This window comes from Apteryx mantelli, chromosome 13 (assembly GCF_036417845.1).
Source record: "Apteryx mantelli isolate bAptMan1 chromosome 13, bAptMan1.hap1, whole genome shotgun sequence".
In the NCBI taxonomy this organism is placed as follows: Eukaryota; Metazoa; Chordata; class Aves; order Apterygiformes; family Apterygidae; genus Apteryx; species Apteryx mantelli.
This window is the reverse complement of record NC_089990.1, coordinates 903,490-922,566: the sequence shown is the minus strand read 5'-3', so window position 1 is coordinate 922,566 and position 19,077 is coordinate 903,490. Positions and strand designations below refer to the sequence as shown.

At 51.6% G+C, this 19,077-nt stretch overlaps 1 protein-coding gene across 3 annotated transcripts in view; it reads right to left on the bottom strand.

Annotated features, from left to right (window-relative positions):
- STARD8 (StAR related lipid transfer domain containing 8) overlaps nucleotides 1-19,077 on the bottom strand; it is a 108,464-nt gene that overhangs the window by 74,151 nt on the left and 15,236 nt on the right. For 2 of the 3 annotated variants that reach the window (XM_067304517.1, XM_067304518.1), the window contains exons 1-2: nucleotides 15,721-15,848; nucleotides 8,205-8,238 (exon numbers count right to left, since the gene is read on the bottom strand). In XM_067304517.1, coding sequence (XP_067160618.1) covers nucleotides 8,205-8,238; nucleotides 15,721-15,765 — 79 coding nt within the window. In that variant the 5' untranslated portion in view covers nucleotides 15,766-15,848. Of the gene's footprint in view, nucleotides 1-8,204; nucleotides 8,239-15,720; nucleotides 15,849-19,077 lie in introns of those variants that run through there. The other variant, XM_067304520.1, reaches the window with a different exon arrangement.

The following is a 19,077-nucleotide window of genomic DNA, read 5'->3' as shown; positions in this document are numbered from 1 at the left end:
GGACGGAGCCGCAGGTTTCGCACAGCGATTCTTCGCCCTTTCCGCTGTGCCTGCAGGGGGGCAGCCGGGGGGAGGCAGGGGGGCAGCCGGGGGGGGGGGGCTGCGGCACGGACTCGCCCCTCGGGACAGCTCCGGCAGCGGCCGCTCCCGGGCCGAGCGGGGACACGGCGGAGCTCCTCGGAGCCCCACCGCGCCGCCCGGGAGCGCCCCGAGCCCCGGAGCCCCGCGACACCCCGGAGCGCCCCGACCTGCGGAGCACCCCGAGCCCCGGGAGCACCGCGACCACCCGGAGCGCCCCGAGCCCCGGAGCCCCGCGACCACCCGGAGCGCCCCGACCTGCGGAGCACCCCGAGCCCCGGGAGCACCGCGACCCCCCGGAGCGCCCCGAGCCCCGGGGCCGCCACTCACCTGCTCGCCCGCGCTGCCGGGCGCCGCCGCGCCGGCCCCAGCCGCAGGGCGCAGCGGCCGCGGCCCGTCGGAGCCGCAGCCCCAGGGACCTCCCGGGGCAGGGGCAGGGGCCGGGGCCACCGTCGGGGCCGGGGTCGGAGCGGGACGACGGCGGCGGCAGCAGCTGCCCGTCGGCCCCGGCGCGGCGGCGGCTGCCCATGGGCCGCGCCGGCTGCGTCCCGCCGCGGAAAGGGCGAGCGGAGGCGGCTCCTCCCCTGCCGCTGCCGCCGCTGCCGGGGCCGGGCGGCGCCGCGATGCTGCCCCGCAGGCAGCGGGCCGGGCCGGGCCGCCCAGCCCCGCGCTCCCCGCCCCGCCGCCGCCGCCCGCCCGCCCGGCGCCCCGGCAGCAGCGACAGCTGCCGCTTTCCTGTTCGCTCCCTCCGCTCACGGGCAACACGCAGTTTTGCCAGCAGAGAGGAGCACCGGCGTCGAGGGCAGCGCCTGCCGCACGGCCGCTGAAGCCTCGTGCCCCCCGTGGCTTTCCAAGCCCTCCGCTTCCTGCGCTGGAGCCCTTTTCCCTCTGCATCCCTCAGCATCCCTCTCGCGCAGCTCCGCACACGGCTGGAGGGCCCTGTGGACACCAGGGCGCTCTCCTTACTGGAACACCCTGCTTCCGAGTCACCTCGGCTCCTGCCAGGATCAAGCATCCGTCCACGCTTCCCAAAAGGCTGCCTGAAGCTTGGGCCACCAGGCACAGGGTCAGTAGGGCGACGGTTCACATACTCCGCATTTATCTGCATCCATCTAAAACCATAGCCATCAGTGTGGTCCAGTGCAGCTGGAAATGCCTTCCAACTTAACTCACTGCCTCTTCCCCACAGAGGATGCCTTGGCATCCGCAGCACGGAGGACACTTCGGACAGGACTGGGTTTCTCTTCACGGAGAAGAGAAGGAACTAACATGACCAGACTGGCCTGCAAACATCTCACACCTTTTCTTTTTCCCCTCTGACCTCTGGCGCGTTGAAAAGAAAACCACACAAATTATAGTATTACAAAGCACACACAAACGCCTTGTTTGCTTGCACAGCCCAATACCTCCCTCATTTACAGCAAAGGTCTCTCCAAGCAATGGTCCAAACGGACCGTTACAGACAAAGGAAACATTACCTTTCTTTGCATTTTTAATGCAGGTTACTTTTAAAACTCTTACCAAAGAAAAACATCATACAGCCAAACCTTTCTTTCAGTTTTCAGGGTATTTTCTCATTTTAATTTCAAGGAAGTAACCACACTCGAAACTCCCCTCTCCATCCTTTTGGTCTCATGCAAACCACTCGGAGGACGCACATACAAATGTACTTTCGAGCCTGCTTTTTTTTTTTCCCAGTCTGTCTCAATCACTCCTTTGCTACCATGGAAAAAAGTTCTCAGTGTACGAGCACAAGGTGGCCGTTCCCTTGCAGTCAAAAGGGCCTTTTCCCCACTCATTCTCCATATTTGCCAAACACTTTATGGTCTGGCCAACACAAGAAAAGAAAAAAAGCCCTCTAATGGTGGCTCTTCCTTTCTGTCCTTCAAAGAAAATCTTCCAAGTCGTGATGGGATCCTGCTGTTAAGAGGGGGGAATCTGCATTTTGTTAGCTACAGGAAGCAGAAAAACTTCCAGACCCTGAAATTAAGCCCCAGAAGGACTTAGGAGCTGACATGGGGGTGGGACTCAGTTTACTGCAGCAGTCACTAGATTTTAGAGTTACAGAAATTTTTATATGCAGAAGGGGAACAAGGACAAAAACAGCTTCATTTCCTAGGCTGGAGGTGCCTCTCGACTCTGACAAATAGTTTCCCCATTACCATTTATCGGAAAAACCGAAGTGTGGCCAAGTGGGGTTTGATTTTCTTTTAAAGTAGTCTTTCTTGGTTCATGTTTTAGGAGTGTTTCTCAGGAGTTAGTCACTGTGGCAAGCGAATCCAGCAGACTGCCCTTCAGTCTGAAGAGGGCGGATAAAAAAGGAATGGTTTATTCAGTAGTGTCCCATGCATTTTTGCCCAAAGAGGCAAAATGAGAACAAACTGAAAACGTTTCAAATCACTGTAAGTCAAGAATTTAACACAAGCCCTTTGCATGCCTGTATCACTGCCATGATGGTTACTATTAATTAACCAAGAGTGTAATTACACATAGCCTTCATGAATTGATAGGAGAGTTGCCTTTCCTGCAACCAACTCTACGAGTGAGTCTGCAGTTACTGCAGAGAAATAGCAGCATGAAGACAGCCACCGCTGGAAAACCATCTGGAATTATGGAGGCAGCAAGACAGGAATGGGCAGTGCCTAGAACAGCACTGAAAGATGTATTTTATTAAAACAGTGCATTTTATTAAAATAGTATTTACTTAAGCTATGCAGATCCACAGTAGGCAAACATGGAACGTCAGAGCTTGCAAACCTTGACTGTGCCCAGTAGCCTAATTACAAAGGCTTTACCACCAACCTACCATCTGGAAATTAAACCAATACAGATAAATATGCGCAAAAGCGCTCAGCAGTTCAAAAATAATCTCAAGAGTTCACTCAGGAGGCCAAAAAGGAAATGCTGGAGATCGTCTCTCAAGTCTGAGGAGATACTGTTCCCAGCTCCCGAAGAAAAATCCGACAAAAGGAAGCATAAACCATTTATTTTCTCTCAAGCTGTCCTAGCAGGGTGATTTTCAGTGCATATATTCTTGTTGAGGAAGCATCTTTTTACTTTCCTACAGTACTACAACTAATCACAAAATATTTCACGCTATCCAGTCACAGGATCAATTCCCAAGAATCAGAGCGTGCCCAGGAGTAAGGACACGGAGGCTATAATGCAAGGAAAATGAGAATATTTGAGAAACAATGGTTTTCCTTCATGAAAAATAACGAAAAAATCCTTAGAGCCTTTGTTTCGCTGATGAGTCAGATAATATTCACAGGCCAACACCTCCTTCTAGAAAGGTCCCCCAGCAAGACGTATGCCAGTTGCCTCTCCGAGCGGGTCTCGCTTCAAGGCAAACCGAGACATCGGGGTAGACTTGAAAGCTACTTTCTAACAGAGACCAGGGTTTTGGAATGATTCATCAGCTGAGCCCACGACTGACCCCACAAGCAGCAGGAAAGAGGAAGGAGAAACGAAGGCTCCCTTTCATCACGTGTCGCATCAAAACCACTAATAATCACATTCAGTTCTGTTTTCTGCTTCCTACCGCTGCAATTGTAATCCAGACTAATTACCATATTTTCCACCATGTAAGAGGCAGCAATTCCTCAGAGTTCAAAAGTCCACGTGGAAACTGGTCGCTGCATCCAAATCAAACACCCCCCTCCTCCTTCAAGCCACGGATTTACTTTGGTGCCTTCCTTTGCGTTTATGCTGCACTTAAACTGCTGCTTCAGCTTTGAGGTCAGTGACACTCTTGGAAAGTCAAACAGCCTGTGCACAAACATACGCACGGTCCCATCACAGCGTACGTGATCCTAGCTACCGCTCTGTGATTCTGCCAGCCAGAAAGACAAATTCTTCTCTTCCTCTTCCTTTCAATTCAATTCTTTCCTACTCAAGCAACGACAGAAGACCAGATCCCAATCTCCTCCTTTCCCGCCCCCACCAAAATATGACACTGAATGTGCTGTTACATGAGAAGACAAATTACCGATCCCCCCCAAACCCGACTGCTGACGGCAAGGTACAGAGGTGATCTGAACCAAGGGACTGGCAGCGACCGCATGCAGGAGGGATGTGCAGCCTCAGACCAGCAAACCACGCCGAGAAAGCGTTGCTAGCTCCCGTGTTACAGCAGGCTGCGGGCACTCATTGCACGGAAACGAGAAGGCCTTTTCGCAAGGTAAAAAGCTATGAATCAATAGAACCTACTCAACATTTAAATAACTCATGTAAAGAAAGAAGAATAATTCAGCTGTGACAACATATCTAGGACAAATAAACTTATCTGGTTATTTTTGGAGAACCAGATGCTGTGTAACTACAACCTTATTATTTCATAAAGGGGCAAAAATTCAGCAGAGTATCCAGTGGCTTCTTCTCCCTATTATTGCACAATGTCCAGTTGAAGAAGTCCATTTTTGAAATATTATAGTATCAGCATTGCCTGATGCAGTTTTTCAAGGCCTTCAAGCCAGCCATCAGCTCAGTAAGTTACACCGCAGCTGCTGTTTAATGACATTTGCAGAGAATGCTCCGCAGCCTAATTCTGGAGAGGTCTGAGGCTGCTATCGACAGGAATTTCTTTGGAGGATGCAATTCTAGCGTGTGTGGCTTGTGTGCAAGTCTTTCCTTTTTGCTTTGTCCAGAACAATACATGGAAAGTTTCGTTAATGTCAGAAAGGAAGCGGAGGGTTAGGAGATCTATGAAAACGCGGGCCTTGAATGGGATGTGTCCAAAGGACGGGCTTGGCGCCAAGCAGCGGTCATTGTGTTTTGCAGCTGAGAAACAGCACACGGTAATCCTGCAAGATGGGAATCTTGCAAAAGAAACGCAAGGTGTTAGCCTGGCTGTGGGGAAGGAGGTGAGATGGGGCAGCAGAGGCAGTAGGCTTAATGGCTAACATCAGGAGAAGAGAGGGTTCATTTCAAAGTCACTGGAAATTCCCTCTGTCCAGGTAATACACTGAATAATTTTGGCTGTTTTGGTCTCAAAAATCAAGGGCTTTAGGTGTTTTTTAATTTAAATTGTCTAAGAGACAGATTAACATCTCTGCCTATCCAGACAGGTTAACAGTGGCGAATCCTATAACAAGCATGCGCGGCTTCCTCATTTCCAGCAGACTGCCACCGTAATCACCAGGGATTTACAGCATTTAGCAGTCAGCAGCATGAACTGGGAAGACCGAACCCCCATTTGTTCCTGTAGAGATGTTACCTCTAAGCAAGCAGATGAAAACCCAGCTGTCTTTCGTCATTACTGCCGAGGGTTCTGATCACGTCATATCCAGCTATTTCAATGACAATGGAAAGCAACAGCAATTTTGTACAGCCGGAGTTCAGTAAAGGGCTCGTGGCAGCACAGCCTGCTGACCTCAGATCCTGGATGTTCCCAGGGAATGAACCTGGGAACTGTTTTTACTGCGTAGCCGGAAAGGGCTCAGGTAGTTTGCCAGGTACGATGGAAAGAAGGGGAGTACTACTGCAAGAGAGAGTTAAGCGCATGTGCCATAAAATGATGGAAAAGCAAATTCCCAACAGTCACCCAGTTACTAGGGATAACACAGAACAAACTCAACCCTGCCTCATGCAGTCGTTCCAAGAGCCGAGGTCCTCTTGGCACCCACCCTAAAGAGATTAAAAATTCCTCAGGGAAGGGAATGTCTCTCAAGACCACCATTTTACGTTTCCTTAAGTGGCCCACATTTGTCAGAGCACCTTCCAAGGATGGTCAACTAAGATGACAGCAAGCAACTGCATGAGCACGTTTTCAGAACTTAAAAACCCCAGCTGAGAGGCATTAACTAACTGCATGCTTGTGCCAAGTCCAGAGTAATTCACAGGAAAAGAGGGTAGCTTAAATCACGTTCCATTTTGCTTTTTGCTGCAACGTACTATACTGCCGTGTATCGCAGCGATACTGAATAGCCCACTATGGCTCCAGTCAGTACATAAAACCGTACGCAGAAAGTACTTTGGTGTAAAACTGAACAGCTGCTCATGTACATGAGGGCTCCTGTTCCTGCTGCATTCAGACCCGAACAGGAAAGTTACGTTGTCCTGGACTATCACCCCCCAAGCAGCTCCCTGCCACAACGTGGAGCTCATCAGGCTGGAATACGGAGATATGGCGAGCAAGGTGTAGGCTGGGATTTTTATGAAGTTCAAGGCAGTCCTTAACTGAATTCTTACCAGGACAGCCTTGGATTTTACAGGCAGTTTTAATCAAGGAAGGAGGGAGAACAAAAAAAAAAACAAACAAAAAACCAAAAAAAACACACCTAAAAACATTCTTCCCCCCAAACATAGTCATGGATGTGATTTTTGAGTCTTCCCTGCCCCTTCCCTTACACAGGGTTCTTTAACCCTTTTCAACAAGCTCTCGATACTCACGCTGTTAATCCCTCCCGCGAAAGGGCAGGAGACCACCCAGGATCACCTCTGGAGCTCCATTCACAAAGCACCTTTTGTTGCCAAGAGCTTTCCTGTGCTCTTGGGCTCCTGCACCAGCCAGGGCTCAGAGCTAAACCTAACCTTTAAGTGGATGAAAAACAACAGGCAAGGTCATTGCCCTCTAGTTAGGAAAACCGCCTTGGAGATCCCCAGACACATCCCATGAGCTCCATGCAACAACACGTTTCCTGTTTCACACTGAAGGAGACTCCCATCAGCAGTACAGAGGGCACTGCTTTACCCTTTCCTTTGCTGCTGCTCGCTGCTGATAATCATCTAAATCACCTGTTTTGACCTCCGCACAAAGGAGGAGACAAGGCGCCTTCAGACTGACCTAGGACTTCTCTATTTCCAGAGCTGCCAAAGGCTAACTCCCATAAGCTGAATATGGGACCAGGCTGAGCTTACTTGCAGACTTGTCTCTGAGCAAAGAACTTCTAATAGACCGGCTAATGAAATTATAAAATGCAGGACCTCTATCTTGCCCACTTGGCCAGAAATTAGGTATGCATCTACTTGCGTCTCTACTACACCGATCCAGCATTCACCCCCGCTGCAGCATACTGCCTGGGATGAACAGCAGAAGCACTAGTGAGGACTCCAAAACCCTGCCTAACCCACAGTTTCTGCCTTTGCTCCCCTCCTTCCATGCACAGACAGAGAATTTCAGCCCCAAGTTTCAGCAAGGTGATTGCAGCCAAACTACTTTACAACATGAAGAGGGGTATTTTTTCAAGCCAGGGGAGGGAGAAACCATGGTGAGAAACACAAGACAATGCACATCTCTTGGCTGGTTCCTGACACCAGGGCTTTTTGAGGTTGCAAACACACCAGGAGAAGAGGGCTCATCCCTCACGCCGCTTCCTCCCAGGCGGGACCTGCGAGCTCCCTGCTGTAGGGCGGCTCCTACCCCCAATCTCCTCTTGTCTTTGCAGGTGGATGATTAGGACAGAAGCAGCCTGCAGACACGCACACAATAGCTGCAAATCATGAGGGAAGCTGCTAATGCAATTTCGTCCTGTCTGTCTGTTGCTGGTGAGAACTTCTTAATTGCAAAGCTGAGGGGGCTCCAAACTGGGAGAGATTGTCCTTCATAAGACACAGTAGTTTCAACACTTTGGAGCTCCTAATGAGCTTATCTGTGGAGCAAGAAGCTGCTCATAATAAAGAAAGGAGGAACTGAAAAGGAAACAGAAAGGAGCAGACATGCTCTCAAGGCTGAGCTATTTAAACAGCTCACTGTATCAGTGCAGTTACTGCAATGCAAATACGCAGGGAAGGAGGACTTGACTCATCTCTGCAGGACTTCACACACACCCAGACAGGGATTTTACTCCATTAGCTGATGAATATTACAACTTTACGGCCAAACCACACTTCTAGCTAAGGTGGAGAATGGAGGGCAAGGGGCAAAGGAGGGGCTGGGGAGGAGAGAGGAGGCCGGGGGTAGGATCCCTAGTGCGCTATCTGGTGGTTGGTGGGTGCCCAGCATGACACTACCTCAAAGCTAGTTGCCTTTTCTACTCCCTTGGAAAATAATAGTTTGGGGGAATTAAGAGTGGGGACAGAAGAAACCAGAGATTCAGCAAGATGATGGTCCCTTATTTTCTTCACATAGCCCCTGCCCAAAACACAAGGAGCGCATTCCTGCTCAGAAAAACATTGTGTCAGCTTACCTGCATCTTTTTTATCTTCTAGCAATGTGAAACACTGTAAAAAGAAAGAAAAAAGAACAGAAATCATTTTGTTATCTTTTTATTTTCACATACATGGACTCCTAAAACTTGTATTCCTCTCTCATTCAAGCCCCGTCCACACTCCAACCATTTCAGCAGCTGGGTCCACGTGCCAGGTCTGATGGGAATTTGGGAGCTGAGAGGAGAGACAGGGGACACAAGGCCCTAGCACGATCCCGGAGGAAGCGCCACAGGGTTTCCTCATCTGGCTTCTGCTAGAGAGGGCAACGAACACACGCAAAATCATTAGCGTAGCCAAGACAAAGCAGCGCGTGAAGAAGGGCAACAGTCGCAGGGGGCCACGTTCTGCTCAGAGCACGACGATGGCCATGGGCAAAGCCACCGCAAAGGGAAGTTCAGAAGACAGGTACAGGGCCTTGGAGCCAGAGACCACCTCCCCTCCCTGCTGGGAAGTCTTGAGAAAGACGCTGTAAAACTCTTAAATAGAAAGGCAGGCACGAACTGTCAGATCCGCGGCAAGGGATCAAAAATGAACGTAGGAAGGATGTGGTTTATTGCTCCGAACTTTAAGACAGCCACGATCTGTCCTGTGCCTCCGCGGCCACTGGGTGCCACTTGTGAGCCATCCTGCTCACAGAGCAAGGGGAAACCTGCTGGGTCATTTCCCTCTCTTCCTCCTCCTCCCCTGCGGTTTTGGTGCCCAGAGGCCCGAGTGGGCAGCGCTGAAGGCATGTTCCCTGCAGGCCAGGTCCGTCTGGCTGTCAGTAGCTATGTCCCACAGTCCTTTCTCCTGCCAGCTGAGGCTGTGGTTCCTCACGGAGGTGCCCATCAGCTGCTCACAGCTGCCTGCTCCACCCTGCAAGAGAGCAGGCTGCTCCAGCACCTTTCTCCAGAAGAAAGCCTGTGGGAAGAGCGCTCACAGCACGACAGGAGACGAGCAGGGGTAGCACACAAAAGAAACGATTCCCAGCTTTCTTGTAGCCAGAACCCAACAGTGCTACCTTCACTTTTTCATGCACCCCTTGTTCTCCAACGCCCGCAGCCATGCTCTGCCCTTCCCTGCACGGTGGCCAGCTCCCACGGGACCTCTCTGGACACACCAGCAAGGCCAGCAGAGCCACAGCAGGTGAGGGCACAGGCTCTGCTCCACCTCTCACCTCCTCTGCTGGGGCACTACCAAGCTACGCCCCACAAGCTCAGGAGCAGCTTATTAGGACACAACTGGAAACCTTAGCCTCTGTGGACAGGAGGAAACCAGAAGTAATAAAACATCACTCGGGCCAAGATATCTGAGAGACCGTGCACGCCACACAGCAGGGCTTGCAGGACATGCCAGGGTCCCCACTGCAGGGACTGGTAGGCCAAATTCCATATGCATCATAAGCACTTTAGGTGAAAAATAATCATCATGGTCCACGAAGCACAATTAGTTTTCCAAGACAAAGTTAGGAAGAATGCCAGCCTCAACTGCGATGGCTTGAGTGAGCATCTGTTTTAGGAATCAGCTCTTTTAGGTGTTTTCTCCAGAAACAGAATAAAGTGGGAAGGGACTGTCATCCCACATGAAAGGAGTTGCAGCAATTCCTCTGAAAAAGTGCTCTGTTAATGGCATGAGAAACAGTTGGAGCAGAAGGAAGAGAGATCCCAGGATGTTTGGACACTGCCTTGGAGTGAACTACTGAGGGAGCCCTCTTCCCTTTAAGTCACCACAAGGGAATTCCAACGGAGAGACTTGCAGCCCCGCAACCCCCTAACTCCCATGTCTCCAAGGCCCTGAAAGAGAACGAGTGCAGTTCCTTCTTCCTTCTCCCATATCTAAGCTCACTACTTTCGCACCATTTTTCCACGATGAAGGAAAAAGGTATTGTAACCTGATGGCTCTCTAACAGTCTGTGAAAAAGAAGTTTGCTTGGTCTCAGTCCATCTGTCTGATTATTTGTGCACTGGATTGAGGAAAAAACAGCTCATTCCCAGTAACCCCTTTCCTCCTTGGGATACACAGCAGAACGGACAAGGAATGAACAAACTGTGGAGTCTGAGCTCCACTTTGGCCCTAAGAGATATAGTCCTTGAGGCTCAGGACTTACTGTTAGCTCCTTCCTCATGAATACTTATCTGCTGAGGACAAGCAGAGGCAGACAACCTCCAGGACTGTCCAACCAAACTCAGTGCAGAATGAAGTAGAAAACGACACACCGAATCCTTTCAAAGCAATGTCACCAACGCAAGATAAGGCCTCTGCAGCACAGCCCAACAGCTGGGAAAAGCAAGGAGAGGAAGGAAGGACTTTGCCCACTCCTCTTTTCCACTGCTCCGACCGGGACTGGCAGGGATTAGCCCTTGTCCCCCACAAGCCTCTGAACCACCTGACGCCTTGCCTAGCCTTGAACCCAGTTCAGCGCATCTCTACACTCTAGCTTCAGCTGGCTTCAGAAGGCATTAGGAAAAGTCCTTGGTGCAAACAGATCCCCACTGCCACAGAGGAAACGCGAGGGCTCTAGTTTTCCCGCAGCCACATCTCGTTACCTTTGCAGCTGAGCAAGTGAGAGTAAAGGAGATGCCCACATTTTAATCGCATTAGCAGGCTCTGGAAGCGGAGAGCACAATGGCATCTGCAGGCACGGAAAGCCAACAACAAAGAAAAGAAAATAAAGGAGAAAAGCTAAAAGCAGGCTGGCTTCCCTCACTGAGCTCAGCTCCTGAACGGGCCCTACTTGCATTTCATTTCCTCAGCCCCACTGCGAGCAAGCGCAGCAGCCCCGGGGTGAGGAAGGGACCCGAACGCTGCCTTCACCCATCGCAGGGAGCTGCGCCAGCGCTCCTGGCACCAGCACAGCTCGCACAGCATCTACCCTTCTCTCGAGGCCGGATTTCTGCAGGAACAAAGACAGCAGATCCCTGCCAGCAGAGGAGAAACGAAGCGATCCGCGTGGAACTGCCAGCAGAGCCGCGCGAGCAGGAGGGCTTCCTGGCACTGCCCCTGGCCCAGGTGTCGAGGTGCACAGCCCAGCCCAGCGACCCTTCCTTCAGGACCTTTCGTAGGCTCAGACGACCCCCCAGCTCCCGCGCAGTAGGAGGCCCAGGCCCAATCAGGCCAGATGTGCTCCCAGGGCCTTGGGGATAATGTCAGGAATGCAGCGTTCTGGTGAGCCTGATTTTCCCACAAGTCAGCCGGGACCCTTCTTCCTGTCTGGGGCACTGGGGCTTGGGGATAACACACAGGAAGATGTGCTTAACCATGTCACTGCTGCCGTGTTCCTCGCAGGAGCTCCTGGCCTCGAAAAGGCACCCAGCGGGGCCCGGGGTTATCGCTGGAATTCCACAGAGCGTGCGTGGCTGCAGGAAGGTTACCAGGGTCCTCAGCCTTGTTTGGCATTTCTGATTCTTTTTCCCACTGGAGGGAAATGCAAGGAAGCTTTGCTGGCTGTTGCTTGCTCACCTCTGTCCACTCCAGAGCCTTCAGGAAAAGCCTGTGCAGAAGCCTGACCATTGCTGTAGCAGAACATTAGGAACTGGAGAGTATCAGAGCTTAAAATGTTTGGACAGTTAGATTATCACTGGGATCTCTACAAAATCTGGTTTTGCAAAGCTCTGCAAACATCAGCCTTACATCTAGCACATCAGTAGATACCCATGGAGATGCAGCAAGGGCTGGTATGCAATGAGGTATTGCTAGTCTAATAAGCCACAGCAAGAAAGGGATAAGAAAATGCCCTTATCCTAAGGTAACTTTTGGAAGCTTCCTCTCTCCTTCCATTTGCATCCTGACCTTACCATCTTCTTTTTTCCACAAAGTCTTCCACCCAGGCACAGCTCGACCTCAGAACCCTGCACACGCATTTCTGCCCATCCAAGAAATTCTTCTGCTCCTCATAGCAAGTAGCTGAGCAACACAAACAGAGGGAGAGGAAAAAGGGAGGGGAAAAAAGAGAGATGCCTCGGCCCCTATCCGAGACCAGTGCTTGTTGATAGAAATAATGAGAGGCGTGATGTTCTCTGTCCCTTCTGCTTCCTGAAAGTACAGCTGTTCCCAGCACTGTCCACCACTTTCAGCCTTGGAAGCAGCTCTCATCTCTGGCTGAGCACAGAGCCAGTGCAGGCTGCTTACCTGGTTGCCATCTCTAGGAGAGCCTGGCTACTCCACTTGGGAGTTGTCTAACACTTGTAGGCCCCAGTCTGTGATCTGTCAAGTGTGATTTGTGGTTACTGTGGAAGTGATGGAAGTGGAAATATGGGGAACTGCAAGCTTTCAACGGAAGAAGAGAAGAAAAGAGAAATGAAGAAGTCTCCACCAGAATATCTTGCATTGCTGCAAGCAAAGCAACAGGAAGTTCAGAAACAGCAAAGAAACATGCAAAGCACATAAAAAGTCCTGCATTTGTGAATAAGGCACCTGTAACATCTAGCAGGGAGCTCCTAATGTCCTTACTGGAGTCTTGCTACACCAGACTCAACAGAAGTCTTGCAGACAGATCAATAGGGAAGCACAAAATGCAAAAACATCATTTTTGAGCTGAGGAGCTCAATGTGGTCCTCACATTTGGACAGCAAGGAAAGTCCATTCTAGGTGGAATTCCCTCCCATCTTTTACTGCCGAACCTGCCATTCCAAAGGAATCATTACTTTGTTTACACCTATTTAAACAGATTTTCTTTTCCCACAACACATAAGCTGTGGAGTGAGAGTCTCAACATCATTCTCCAGGGCTTGTTCTCCCTTTCGAACAGAAAATCCAACTATCTCATTTCAAGCATCTTCTGGAGCCTCCCTCTGCACAGGTCCCACTGTGATGTTGCAAAGGTGGCCAGCAACGAAACTTTTCAGCAGCCAGGAGGAGATGAAGGTAGGGAAAAAGAATCTTGGAACAATAAGACAATCTTACTCGAGATCCTGTGAATGACTTTTGCCCACATTTAGCCTGCAAAGTGCTGTCTGCATGCTGCAAAAGCATTTTCAAAACAAGAGGCCAATACAAATATCTGCTTGATTAGTAAAACCAGGGGTTCACATAGGGAAATACTCTCGAATGGGGGAGGTGCGAGGCAGGGAATGTATCCGGGGGTGAGGAGATGCTGAGAGGGTGCTACCAAGCGCTGCCGGGGAGCGGAGCCAGAGGAGCAGCTGCAGCGAGGGCAGGCAGCAGGTCAGAGATGGGGAGGTCTGGCCGGGCCACGCACTGAGCGGGGGCAGAAGCCCCTCAGCTCCTAGGATCTTCACCGGCACTTCTGAGCCACCCACTCCGGCAACCTCCTCGAAGACCCAGTCCGCTAGATCTAGACCACTATACCTTTTCTCTGCTCCCTCGCTGCAGCACTACTTGGCTTAATGCTAACTTGGGGTGTCGACAGAAGTTGTAAGCTCATGTTTGTGTGGGTGGATAGACATGCCGCGGATACCAGGAAAGCTCCGTCTACACACACGCGTACTAGAGAAAGGTAATCAGAGATTCGCCAAGTTAAACAGGAGCGACACAGGGCGAACCAGCCGCCCGCCGAGTACCACCCAGGAGGCAAACACACGAAATCACAACCGCGGCAAAGGCTTAGAGCCATCACGTGCTGCCAGTTGTTCAGTGGGACCATTCATCAAATAAGAGGTTATAGGGTAAAGCCAGTTGTCTGCAGACTGCGGGCACCGAGGGAGCCCAGCGCAGTGCAGGACGGAGCCCTCCGCTGCAGCATCGTTAACCAAGCTCTGCAAGAAAGGATGAAGCGCCCCCAGCCCGTATCTCAGTTTCTCCACGAGCAAGATGACAATAACAACACTTAGCTCGCAGGGACGAGGAGGGTTAACAAGGGCTTGCAAAGCTCTCTGGAGACAGCAGGGACAAGACAGCTATTAATGTTATTAATGAATTTCACAAATGTCATTTTTAGACTCAACTATTTTAAGCTTTGCATTGAAACCCTTAGGGAATAGTGTACATTCCACATTCATTCCACCACAGCAGACCCACTTGCTTGATACAATATGGAGTACAGTATTGATTGGAAAGGGATTTTAGTTTTTCCAACTTGAAGCTCTTGAAGTCCACGCTGACAATACCTCCAACATTTATCAGTCGCACCTACCACTATACTGTATCACAAGCCGTGATACAATAAATCTAACACAACAAACAGGGTTAGTTTTAGAGAGATAGAGTTGCACATTATTAAAAAGGCAGATGAGGAATTAAACCCAAACAAAAAAATACCAGATGCCATAAGAACTACTGCTCCAGGAAATTAAAAACTCAGGGCCTCCGGTCTCAATTGTTCCATTGTCATTCTATTTGCAGCCATTCTGTTATTCCAGATTGACTCAAATGTAAGCAAAATCAGAATTCGGCCCCAAGCGTTTTATCATAAGTGACCTAACCCTCTAAACATACTTCAGTTCTGCAAACATGACTTTCTGAGAAAACAAAATTACAGAAAACTGCACCATGTAAACAAGCTGTGGCAGAATCCAGACTGTTGCACGTTTTCTGCAGCGGGATGGCCTGAGCCACACACTGCCTCTTCACCTGTCCCAAGACAACATCTCGGGGCCTGCAGCACTCAAAGGTTCACAGATACCTGTGAATAACAGTTTTTGTACCATTCAGGTTTATGTGCGTGTTTGCATCTGCTCTGTTCACAAACTGTGCTCAGCCAACATCTTATGGAAGGTGTCAGCAGCCGCAGCCAACGCAAGGCAGGAGAGCGAGCAGGAAAGAGAAAAAAGGTTTCTGACTGTGAACGTTCACGTCAAGAAGAAGGAAGAGATTTATTCTGCTTATCAAAAATAACTCAGACATAGTTTGCCGTTTATCAAAAAGCAAGGAGGAAACGCACGGCCAGGATAAAGGCGGAGATGGGACCATTCATCGTAGCTACTGCCACCGATTAGAAATGGGCACGTTTGCGTGGGGCCGGGAGGGGTGACGAACCTCAAGTCTTCCCTCTGCCGTATCCTGCCCAGACCAGAGCCATGACAGGTATTCCAGCACTGTCCAGTTTGCCCAGGCAGCACACGCACACACACACACAGAGCTCATCAGCAACTGCATTTTAACTGCTGGTGGTGAGTCCATGTACAACCCTGTGTATCTAGGCACGCACATTCATCTTGGGGCCATGCCCACAGAGCGGCCACACGCAGCCTCAGCACCTGCGCGTGCCTGGGAGGCTGTGAAACGCGTGTGGATCTGCCCACGGGCCAGCAGCTTCCAGCAGCGAGCAGCACCCCTCCCCGTTCTCCAAAAGGAGCCGCTGCCTTCGGGACACTTTGGATAATGCGACTAATATATAGGGGGTCCGCACAGAAATACGTATCTGCACGTGGGCCATCCAAAATTAACCCTTCCACATGTGCGTGCGGCACGGGCGCGACATCCCTCCAAATCAGGCACCGGACACAAACTCAAGCACCACCTGAGACACCTCCCCCATCCATCCCGCCTGGCTGCTTTTCCTGGGAATTAACAGGGTGTCAGAAAGCCCGGACACAATTTAAATAGGCAGTTTCTTACCTTGGCTCTTTTGAAGCAAGCCCAGAAAAAATCCAGTAACGGCATGATGGACAGAGCGGCCGGGAGACCACGTGGGCCGACCCTCCTGCAGGCCAGCAGCTAGACGGCGGCGCTGCCCCCGACCCCGGGGAGCGCCCACCCCACCAAACCCATGAGTTGCTCCTCGCAGCATGGAGCAGCCGGGCGAGCGCCGGAGGACGAGCTGCCGCGGCAGAGGGGAGGGAGGGAGGGACGGGACGGGAGGAGGGCATGCTGCCCGCGGAGGCGGGCCGGAGGATTCAAACCCTGCACCGTTACTCAGTTGGTTACCAACGGGCTTGGATCGCAGTCGAAATTCCCTGAAGACTGCGTGTTTTAAAAAGAGACAGGCTTTCCTTCCCGACTCTTTAATGCACCGTGCAGCATTGCCATCCCTAGGCAGCTGGAAAGGGCGAAGGAAAAGGAGGCTCCACACAGCAGACGAAATGGGAGTTTCACTGTCAAAGACACATGTAGGACATTGGAAATCCAAACCCCAGATGGTTTAGATTTTCACTCCAACCCCTGCTCCAGCTCATCAGCACCAGTCGCAGACGCACTTTCACAGAGCTCTCGGTGCTTTTCTCTCTAAGGGATAAACAGTACCCTGCGGGGTTAACGTTTCCGTCCCTGGATGCCCCCGCCGCAGCCCGCAAACCCTTTACGCTCAGGTGCGGCCAGCTGCATTGCAGCCACAGTGGGAAATGAGTTCTTCTGCAGGGCAACTGGCAGCGGCTCCGCAAGCCTGCGATTGTGGCCATAGCTGGGAGAAAACTGTAGGGGGGAAAAAATACAGTCATCAAGTGTGGCCTGGCCATTCATTTTGACTCTATTCACAGCTCCTTATCTTCCTTCTGCAAACATTTGTGCAAGCCTAGCATTTGTTCACAAGAAAGACCACAATAAAGGGAAGTGCCACAAACTTGTGCAAGTAATCAAGTATACAGGCCTTCAAATTAGAAGTCTTATAGACACACAAGAAAAACACCACCAATTTGTGGTTTAAGAGATCTATTTCAAAATAAGCTACAGCAAGTTGATCAGCAGTCACACCAGGACTAAGCCGTATTTCTGAAGACTGATTAGCAAATAACCAGCCACCCTACAGTCCAGCTCCTGCTCACTCCTTATCCCCAGGTTGCCATCCGGCTCCACACACCAGCAAGCAACGATTCTGCAGCGTGCAGCACACAGGCCAACCCTGGATCCATACAAAATACACAGCAGGACTAGAACATGCGCTGCTATTTATGAGCTAGGTGCCCAGCTCTCTATCAGAGCAACACAATTTATATTTTAATACCCCAGCAGACGTTGCATGCAGCAGCTGAGCCCTCTGCCAAACGTCAGTGATTGCTGTTGATCACAGACAGCCTAGGACATAGCACTGGAGCCCATCTAAGCAGTAAGGGGGTCCCAGCAGACCGCTCCTGCCCACCCTGGGGCTGGGGGCTGGTGGGAAACAGCCACTGCATTTCCCTCTCCTCCACCAGCTCTCTTCAGGCTGCCCTGCTGTGTCTGCACGAGGGCCGGGAGCCTGCTGCCACTCCGGGCACCAGAGCAACCCTGAAACCACTGCACTCACTGATGAGGAGAGCCAGGACCACCAGGAGAAGGCGGCGGTGGAGCAAACGGGACCTGCCCTCCTGCACTGCGCTCATCAGCTCCGGCTGGTGGGAGCAGCAGAGCCCAGGCAGACCGGCTGGGCGAGCACGGGGACATCCCGAGGTGCACAGCATTCCTGCAGCACTCGGCATCACCACCTCTGAGGGGAAGAGGCTTTGCCAGATGCCAGATCTCCGTTAGAGAGGGAATGGAGCACGGGCTGTTCCTGGAAGTGAACTTTTGGGGCCTTTGCATCATGGCTATCAGGGAAAAGGGGAGAAAATATTTCAAGATCAGCTTGATTTCTTTCACAGGTTTCACAACAGTCTCGCTAGATGATGCCAGCTGCGGTGGCTGGAACAGCCATCCCTGCCTGTCTGCCTCGGGGCCACGCAAACGCCGTGCAAGACCCTATGCAGCAGAACTGCCCATGAGTTGTGAATCCCCCCTGCAGGATCTGGGCTCCACAACATGGAGCTGCGGGGAAAACTCATCTCCAAAACCTGTGCCTTGCTACCTGGGACACCTGCAGCAACGGCCCATGCGTCCTTTAACACTGAGTCCTCCCCAGCCTCGCTGACACCCTCAGCTGTAAAGTGCAGACGGTGGTCACACCGCACCAGAAAAGCAGAAGAGGGGGGACAGAACGGTGACAGCAGGGGACGCGCAAGATACTGACTGAGGTCCCTCTCCATCTATTTTTTTTAATTAAAACAAGCACTGAACAAAGTACAAGCAAGTAGAGTGGTCAAAGTCATGGAAGGTGACAGAAGACCACAAAGCAGGAGCAGGGCTGGTGAGGCTGCACCCACCTGCGAGAAGATACAGCTACCTCCACACACATCCCACAGACCCCTCCAGGACTCCCCGGGTCTGCACAGCTACCGCTGAGGGACACGGCCCAGGGACTCCTGAGCACGCGGCGGGCGAGGGTCCCACTGGACAGGACGCCCTTCGGGCTGCTGCCCAGCGGCATTAACATTCCTCCCGAGGCAGGCACGCAGACTATGTCATTCTCGGGCATCGGCTCCAGTTGCCTCCCTCCATCTCCCCCTTGCTCATTCCTCAGCTCCCATTTTGGCACCGGTCCCAGGCTTGGCACTGACCACAGCTGCTTTATGGTCTTTCCTGGTTTACCGGGCCCAGCTCAGCCAGGGCTGGATAGCTACAAAGGCATAGCGTAAGCTCTGGGTGTTGTCCCCCCTTCTTCTCCTTTAGACATTCAGGGCTGAGAAGACAGTTTATCACTTGGGGACACCTCACCCCAGTCATCTTCTTTAGCAACCATTTTACTGGTAAAAGGGTGTGCACATGAGTTACACCCACACACTGCTCTCTGACAGTCACCAGTGCCCCATAAGTTACTCACCCTGCCTCAAAGGCTACACTTCTTTTTCTGGGGACTTGCAAGTATTTCCCTGTGGCAGATGAAGGCAGCTGGACAAAATGCCTATTTCCAAACAACCCCCATCAGCTCACTCGGTGCAGGTGCGCTAGAGTTTTTTTAAAACCTCCAGGTGAATCCCATCATGGCAGAGCTGCTGAAGGGCATTACAGCTGTTTGCTATGTGATCCCGCGAAAGGCATTCACCAGCCCTTATTCACTGCAGACCACCTAGAGTAACTTCTCGACATTTCTTGTAGTCGCTGCCTTAGCAGTAGGGGATTCTGCAGCGCAGAGCGGAGGCACACAGGCAGAGCCGGATGCAGAGCCCAGGTCTGGAACAGCAGGGT